Genomic DNA, 8,933 nt, shown 5'->3' on the forward strand with positions numbered 1-8,933 from the left:
CAGTTGCTATGACGATAGCCTATAATGTAAGCGAATGCTAAGGGGCGGGACGACATTACTTAGCTGACAGCACTCTCAACCAATTAGAGTCTTAGATTTTGTATTGACGGTAGTTTAAACCAATACAACTGCGCGTTTGAATTCTGGTATGGCCAATCATGAAGCTAAAAATTGCACGTAAACCTACAATGAAATCAAGGTAGAAGGCGCAGAAATTTCGGGCGAATATTGGTGTGACGGAAGGGCTGCCTGCAGGTTTGTTCAATATTTTGAATCCTATTTCCACACAGGCACCTGCTTTTAGAGCTGTGCAGTAATTTCCCGGAGTTATAAATAACAGAAATGTCGAACGGTAATTAGTTAGACCATTATACGCGACGCCGTACTGTAAATTAGCCAGTTAGCTTGCTAAGGTAAGCAATTCTCAAAATGGAGTTTCCTGCTGATCATACGCAACAGTCACCAGATAACTATGTCCCTATTATCTAACCAAAGCAAAATATTGCACACAGACGCAAACGGTTTCTAAATAAGTACACTAAATTGACTAACCAAACCCCGTGTTGTCATTGGCTTACAATAAGAGTGAATCTAGAAAACAAGCCATTTTATACCCGTCCATCGCAGGCGCAGAAAGATTTAATTTCAAATATTTTTTTGGACAGGTGTTCTTGTTATAATCTGCTAAATTGTTTCGAATTTTCTTCGTGCATTTCAGTAAACGCAGCCGTATTGTCAGTTAATGAAGGCTTGTACTGTTATGGCAACTGTAACTGTAAAGCTAGCAGGCTAAATGCTACTTGCGCACCATTTTGAAACACTGGGCCTTGACACAACCCTTAACTAAGTGCTTCTAATATATAACCAGAGTAAATATTTCTTTATCGTTAGGTCTCACGAAATACTCACAACTGTGTTTTTGCGGGTAAAAAATACATTTGTTGCGTTTTAATGGTATTGTAATTATTTAAATAAATTGATTTAGGATGTTTTTATATATATATATATATATATATATATATATATATATATATATATATATATATATATATATATATATATATATATATATATATATATATAGCTTTTAAAGTCAAACGTTTTCAGAGTAAACAAGATATTTAAAAAAAAAAAAAAAAAAATGTAGGATGGGACCTGATTTTATTAATCTGGAAATGATTGGATTGTGAAAAGTTGTCTTTCTGTCAGTGGTTTTCAGCTGCTGGGATGCTAGGCTGTTCTGGTAAACAATGATGCTAGAAACAAGTTATTATAAATTAATCTAATCATGTATTGTTTGGATAATAAATAGACTTACAGCAGATAAGAAAACACTCCCTTTATTTTGCAGTCTCATGATGCCAAAACCCGCGGGTCCAATCAATCTCCCCAGTAATACAAAGTTTGTCTTGGTGTCTCTTCTGCAACACAATTTATGTTACTAGTTTAGCATATTGTAGTTCTTGTAAAAGCAGTACGTGTCAGTTTACGTTTTGTACAATTCTGATACTGTGATGGGTCTCCACCTGAATCAAAACCCATTGAGAATCATTGAAAGGTCTTTGGAGGTGTTAAGAAATTAGAAATGTTTTTTTTTTTTTCGTCAGCTAAAAGCTCATTCTGATATAGAACAAGCCGTTGTATATTGATGAAAAAAGTTATTTCGTAGGAATATATTTTATACATTAAGACCGGGAAAATGTATTCATTAAGTATCATTTGATTTCACGTTGACCTTTTGCGTTGTTTTTACACTTAAAATGATTCTATTAGAGTTACCCTTCGAGGACAGCCTATTCCAGTTTCACCGCTGGCTGAAGACAATGGAGACAGAAATTGAGCAGCAGGAAGAAGAGACCACTTTCAGTAACACTGACACAAACGGTAATGAATAGTATTCTACTTTGTCCAAATAAAGGCTAAATAACAAATACATGTTTCATTCTGATGGCCTTATCTTCTGAGCTCAAGATCTATTACTCCCAGTAACATGTTTATGTGAATGATTGTGATAAATAATGGACAAAATCCAAAATAGAAGCATTTTCTCAGTGATTGCCTTATACTCCCAACACGTATGTATTAAAATCTGGATTTTAAAATAAATGATCTTCTTTCTACCATAGAAAAAAATTTTTTAAACCGCTTTCAGTTAATAATGCTCGTTTGTGTTTTGGATTCCATAATGGCATTCTCTCAGAACGAACGGTTTAATAAACAGGAAAGTCTTAATTGTCGTTGAGGCTCACGCGCCAGATCTGTGTTCCCTCAGGCAAGCGCCCCGCTGAGGACATGGATGAGGAACAGGCATTCAAACGCTCCCGCAACACAGATGAAATGGTAGAGCTCAGGGTGCTGCTCCAAAGCAAAGTGAGTAAAGCCGTACAAATGCACTTTTCTTCCTCATTTCTTGTGATATAGATTGCGTTTTAAAAGTGTCGTTTTATGTTTTCAGAATGCAGGGGCTGTGATTGGAAAGGGAGGCAAGAACATTAAAGCCTTACGCACAGATGTGAGTATTAGACCATGCTCCATGCTTATTATGAACCTTTAAGCAAAGTTCTCTAATGGTCAAGTTGTAACAGCATTTTCAAATCCAACCGTTGTTTTCGTGAGCATTTCAGCTTTGTCAGCAAAAACACGAATCAGTCGGATTTGAAATCACACAAATCAGAGCTCATGACAGCAATCCGTCCATTAAAATCCCATTAAAATCCTGCAAAGATTTTTATGCATTTGATCTTGAGGGCAGATCTTCCATTTTGTAGCTATAGGTTGGCTCATTTGGACAGACAGGCTCTCTGAAATGAGGCTATTTTTTTGTGAGTCTTTGACATTGTGTATTAAAGGGGAAGCGCTTCTCGACTTTATGCTCTTGAAGGCATTCTCTTTCACTCTCCCCCACTATCAAAACCCAATTACAGATGTCTTGACTCTTGAGCTGACCCATAGTCCTGTGGGAACCACTGTTGCCCGGTGGTTCTACATTTAAAAAGTCTTCAGATCTGTCCAGCCCTGTTTCTTGTGCATTCATTGCATAGTCTCTTCAAAAAAAAGAAAAAAAGAAAATTGGACAGTAGATTAATGAGTATAGCCTTGTATTCAATTAAAAATGTATTCCTTCTCCCCCTCTTCCCTCTCCTTTACTTTTTTGTTTTTGGCCACCTTCCTCCGTTGCCCATGTACTGGATCGACTTGCCCCTCCTGCGTTGCCCACCTTGATGTTGGCCCAACCTCCGCCCCTGAACGCCCGCCCGCCCACCTGACACCCCGGTTGGCCCCGCCCATAAACGTGCCCCTCCTTAAACGGGCACCTTACTTGACATCATGTGATTGAATGCCCTTGCCCAATGCCAACCTCCACGACCAATGCAGTACAATGCCAGTGTATCAGTCCCAGACAGCAGTGGCCCAGAGCGGTATGTCCCACCAGTTATTGCCTCACTGCCTGATTAGAAAGAGAACACATGTCTTTGATAACCTGACTTCTGTTTCATTTTAACATTTTCACACATATAGTCCCCCTCCCCTTTTAAGAAACGTGTATTGTTCCATTTGACTTTTTTTTTTTTTTTTTTCTTTATTTTTTGTATATATTTATTTATATATTTCTATATATATGTTTTCTCTCCTCCTCAACACCCCCATTAAGTCTTTGAATATAATTTGCGAACATTTTGTCGCACAGAAATGTATATAATCAGTCACCTCTCAGATGGGGAGAGACCTCACTCATATTAGTCTGCTGAATGAAGTGTGTGGATTAGGGGTGGGTGGTATGACAAAAAAATGTGTGTGTATATATATAAAACCATGCTGCAATTTCAGATTAATGTTACTTTTTATATTTTAGTTTTTATTAGACCAAAATATCAGATTATTCATCACATAAGTATGAAAGCAAAAACAGCTATAAGATGTGTATAACCAATGTTCTAAAAACAAATATAGTGAATTCATTATATGAGAAGTTTTTTTTTAACCACAGCTAAATGTTTTGATCATCCTCCTGGGTTTTGCAGTGATGCACCTACATTACAGCAACCTTAAATATACTGCTTACTGCTCAATTACAGGAACTTTTTTTTTTTTTTTTTTTTTTTTTTTTTCAGTCGTCAAAACTTTAATTTGATTTTACCAAACATTTTGGTGCATCACTAGTATTTTTGTATTCCTCTTTGCAGTAACATAAAACAGTCTATTTCAGAGTAACGCATGTAACGTTAAGCAGCTAAATATATGATCAGTTTTTACATCCAATGATTCATACTGCCCAGTCCTAGTTTGGATGATTATTTTCATTTGTTGATACTGACAGTGAATTGTGGAGAAGGCCATCTCTTTTCGCTCTGTCCTTGTTGACTCCCAACCCCTGAGCCCCCTTCCCTCACTGTTCCCAACATCACTGTCCATGATTCTGAGCTTGCGCCGTACCGCAGCCCTCTCTGTCACTCATCACTGTTGTCTTTGATTTTTCTCTGGTGCTGCATTTCCTTCCCCTTGTTTTTTTTGTTTGTTTTTTTTTCCTTTCTTTCTCTCTTAGCCCACATACGTTCAGGCTCTTTATCTGCAAATAAATCTATCATTCTTCCCCTCCCCTTCGCCTCGTTCTTTTGCTTTTTCTGTTAGTTTTTGATTTGGTTTCTCTCGTCATTGAGAGAATGTGATGTGCTGATGGCACCATACAGTGATTTGCAAGATGTTTTTTTTTGTTTTCTTCCTTTCTCCCCCAAATGTTCTGGTGGTGGGATAGTGGTAAGCAGGCCTGTCTTGATCTCTCTCATTCTCTCTCTCGGCTCGTGTAGCCATACAGTGCCTGTTCAGTCTCAGCCCTCCCGCTGTCGCCCATCTCTTCAAGGCCTGTATTAATTGAATGTGCGAGAACTGAGTGCATGTCAATTGCCCGTATCTCAGTCCAGTGTTGGAAGACTTAAAACATGTGTTCAGCAGTCCTCTTTTTAATTTACTTTCTTTTAATTCAAAGTCTTATTTCCCCCTTCTTCATTGCTTTGTGGTATGCAGCAGGGCTCAGGATCTAAAGTTTTGTATCCGTTTGTTTTGCTTTTGTCTTTCATTTGGCTTGATGTGCTGCTACAGTATCCTGAGTGTGAGTGCAGATATAGAGACTATTGGTGAGATTCTGCTGAAGATCATCCCTACCCTGGAGGAGGTGAGCGTATAAAACCCAGTAGACACCATTAAGTCAACATTAGTGTTTTGTATACACACAATTAGCTTCAAATGCATACGATTTGGAGATTCTTAAATCTCTAACAACATAAGAGTTTGTACAAATATTTTAAAGCCACACTTTACTTATTTTCAGTTATTAAATAAAGCTTTTTTCGTAATTCAGCAGCACATCTTGATATTAAGAAATGTTCGTTGAGCACCAGATCAGCATAATAGAATGATTCATAGGGATAAATAAAAAAGGTATTTTCAATAAATATAAATGCAATCTTGGTGAACATAGAATACTAGTTTTAAAAACGTAAAAGCTTTACAACCATTTGTGTGCATTTTCATGAAGATGTGGATGTGACTGTGTCTCTTGGTTTGCATGATTCCTTAAATGTTCCTTTTGCTCTGCATGTTTGGCAGTATCAGCACTACAGTGGGACTGACTTTGACTGTGAGCTGCGTCTGCTGATTCATCAGAGTTTGGCCGGAGGCATTATCGGAGTCAAAGGTGCCAAGATCAAGGAACTAAGGGAGGTAAGCACAGTACTAAAAATACCACGTATGGTAAAATAGAGCAAGTAACCAGGTGGCTTAATATTTAATTGGCTTCACAAAAAACATGAATATCCCTGACAATGAAAAATGCGTTCATTCATTTTTTTAAGAATACCCAGACTACAATCAAGCTCTTCCAGGAATGTTGCCCCCACTCTACTGACCGTGTAGTGCTAGTCGGGGGTAAACCGGAGCGTGTGGTTGAGTGCATCAAGGTCATTCTAGAGCTGATTTCAGAGGTCAGATGAGGTTTCTTCTCATTAGACACTAGCAAAATCCAAAGGTTTCTGCTTGGCTGGTAAATAATGCTTCGAATGGTCCTGCATTGTTTGTAGGCTCCCATTAAAGGTCGAGCCCAGCCCTACGATCCAAACTTTTATGATGAGACCTATGATTATGGCGGCTTCACCATGATGTATGAAGAAAGAGGAAGGCGGCCTATGGGTGGGTTCCCGATGCGAGGCAGAGGAGGATTCGATCGCATGCCACCTGGCCGTGGAGGTCGTCCCATGCCTCCATCCAGACGGGATTATGATGATATGAGCCCTCGTCGTGGACCACCTCCACCCCCACCCGGCCGAGGAGGACGTGGGAGCAGTAGGGCCCGAAATCTGCCTCTTCCTCCACCACCACCACCTAGAGGAGGGTAAGACAATGTAGCAATGATTTCCACAACCTGCAGCAGCTTACAGGTTTTCCAGAAGGGTATCAATAAATATCTATTATAAAATTCCATTTAATAATCCTTTTAATTGGTTACCTTTGGTATTGCTGGATGATGTAAGTGAGGGAATCAAGTTCTTAGGAGTTAATCTGCCATAACCTGTATATAATGCATCATGCCAGCATAGAATTACACTGGTGTTAGTGGGAAAGAAATAACTAGTTGCGTGACTTTTGTTTCCAGAGGTGATCGATTTTCCCACCAGAGCTATCACAGCAATATGGACGACAGACCAAAGTAAGTGATCGGAAAAGCTGTAGATTTTACTGACGTATGCCCTAGATGCACTAAGAGCAAAACAAAAACAAGCAGCAAATCACAAAATACGAAACTCCACAAAGAGCGTGAAATTAATCCCAAACCAAATTAAGAGGAGTAACAAATACAAATTACATTTATTGGGTCAAATACAAACCAAAATAGACATGCGTAATGTTGTTAAATATTTGTTAATATACATTTTCAACCTAAAAAATATTTTTTACCATAAATATAAAACATTAGTTGGGCCCTGTAAAATCTGTTTCATTTTTTTCCCATTTTTTGAATCAAATCAAATATGAATCAAATGAGCTTCTGAAACTGAATCAATCTGAATCACTTATAGTTTTTATTATTATTATAGTAATTTGTTGTTGTTGTTGTTATTTATTTATTTGTAATAGTTTGCCTGTTGGTAGGGTTTTTTTGTTTTGAGCACATAAAATTAAGCATGTCTCTCCTGTAAGCAGTGACCGAAGGGGGCGACCTGGAGACCGCTACGAGAGCATGGTGAGCATAAATCAACATCCGATTGTGAATTTGTAGTTTTGAAGCATATATTGAGATTCAACATTTGATGGTCATCTATCGTTTTGAAGGATATAGGGTTTTTTTCATTAATGGGCACTTTCAGAAAAACGTGGAATGGCTTGTTCTTTCTCTCTGAAGTGATAGTGTAATAGATGCATATGGGAAGCTCTTATGCCTAGTGCACTGGTTTGGCCTGCTGTTGCTTGGCAACAGATTTTTGAATCACTTGTTGCCTTGGTTACCAAGGAGCAGTTAAATACGTAGGTGAAAGCCATCACACTCGCCAATGAACTTTGGGTTTTGCTGCTCTGAGTGAGTTGAGAGTTCTGGAAGATGGCAAGCCTGAAAGCGTCCACACAGAGCCTCAGCTCATACGTGTCCAGTCCAGGAGCCTCTGTAAAACACCCAGTGTCTTTAGCAGAGCTCAACCCCATAACACACCCGGGCCACGTTTCTTACAACAAAATCAAAAGAGAAAATTCTACTCAATGACGCAATCCATTTTAAAAAATACATTTGTAGTTTCTTTCAAATAATACATATTTTGAATTAAAAAAAAAACAACAACATAAAAAGGCTTTCAAATTCATCTTATGATTCATGATACCATAATATTTGTCCCTTACATTTTCACTAGAAATTTTAAATATTGTGGATTTTTTTGGAATGCAAAAACGTGGTTTTAAAAAAAAAAGTGCATTTTGTCATTGCACAGTTTTTAATAATCTGTATTTTTGAGGCCAGGCTTTACAGTGGTTTTACATCGGTTGGGGAATGTTAGGTGTGTGGCAAAGCAGGGACCTAAAACCGTGTTAACCGTGGTAAAAATGACTGTATCGCATGGCCTCGAGTGGTTTATTGCTTTCATTTTAAATAGACGTGTCAGATTGGAAGCTTAAAGAATCAGCAGAATGTGCTTTGAGTTTACGCTTGTGCTCTCTGAATTGACTTGATGTTTTTTTTTCTTTTCCCTCTCTTTCCCCCGTCGTTGTACACAGAGTGGAGGTGGATATGGTGAGTGTTCTTCAGCTGCGCACACACACACACACTAGCTCAAGGTTACCTCCAGTCAAACGGAGCACTGCACTCCTCAATAGACTAGCATTTCCTGCTTTCTCTCTCTTTATCCTTTACTGTCATAGCTCTGATATCTTGGTCACTTTTTCCATCTTATTTTTCTTTTCTTGTTTCATCTGAAGACAATAATTCTTCTTGGGAGCCCTTCCAATCTGGTGAGTGTCAGATATTGTGAAAATGGATTATGGATTGTATATTTGTTCTGCTTTAATGAGAGGCATATATAGGCATTGACTTAATCACAGTAAGCCGTTTGTTTCATCAGGTGGTCGAGGTTCTTACAGTGACATCGGTGGACCTGTTATTACAACGCAAGTGACTATCCCTAAAGACGTGAGTCCAAAATGACACGTGACACGTTTGTAACAATAGAAAAACATTCATTTATATTTTATTTTTAAATAAATGTGATATTCACTGTTGAATTTTATTTGGTGGTGCAGTTAATGAGTGACTTGATTTGTGAAATGATTTGATTCAAAGTCTGTTTGCCCACACCTAAAGCAGCAGTGTTTCTTTAGTATTGTTTATATTCTGTTCTGTATAATCAATCATATTTTTGAGTGTAATAAGGATTTCGTTTTAGCAAGGTTTTTTTTTT

General features: G+C 38.1%; 1 protein-coding gene across 4 annotated transcripts in view; it reads left to right on the forward strand.

Moving 5' to 3' along the window:
• Positions 1-124: 124 nt before the first annotated feature.
• The window catches only part of hnrpkl (heterogeneous nuclear ribonucleoprotein K, like), a 12,848-nt gene continuing 4,039 nt past the window's right edge, over positions 125-8,933 (forward strand). The window contains exons 1-14 of one of the 4 annotated variants that reach the window (XM_043239387.1): positions 125-255; positions 1,774-1,884; positions 2,273-2,370; positions 2,456-2,512; positions 3,376-3,419; positions 5,098-5,170; positions 5,605-5,718; positions 5,850-5,978; positions 6,075-6,385; positions 6,647-6,700; positions 7,192-7,234; positions 8,254-8,269; positions 8,455-8,487; positions 8,598-8,665. In XM_043239387.1, the coding sequence (XP_043095322.1) occupies positions 1,824-1,884; positions 2,273-2,370; positions 2,456-2,512; positions 3,376-3,419; positions 5,098-5,170; positions 5,605-5,718; positions 5,850-5,978; positions 6,075-6,385; positions 6,647-6,700; positions 7,192-7,234; positions 8,254-8,269; positions 8,455-8,487; positions 8,598-8,665 (1,101 nt within the window). In that variant the 5' untranslated portion in view covers positions 125-255; positions 1,774-1,823. The remainder of the gene's footprint in view (positions 256-1,773; positions 1,885-2,272; positions 2,371-2,455; positions 2,513-3,375; positions 3,420-5,097; positions 5,171-5,604; positions 5,719-5,849; positions 5,979-6,074; positions 6,386-6,646; positions 6,701-7,191; positions 7,235-8,253; positions 8,270-8,454; positions 8,488-8,597; positions 8,666-8,933) is intronic. The other 3 variants (XM_043239388.1, XM_043239389.1, XM_043239390.1) reach the window with 3 other exon arrangements.

Source organism: Puntigrus tetrazona, chromosome 5, assembly GCF_018831695.1.
Source record: "Puntigrus tetrazona isolate hp1 chromosome 5, ASM1883169v1, whole genome shotgun sequence".
NCBI classification, from domain to species: Eukaryota; Metazoa; Chordata; class Actinopteri; order Cypriniformes; family Cyprinidae; genus Puntigrus; species Puntigrus tetrazona.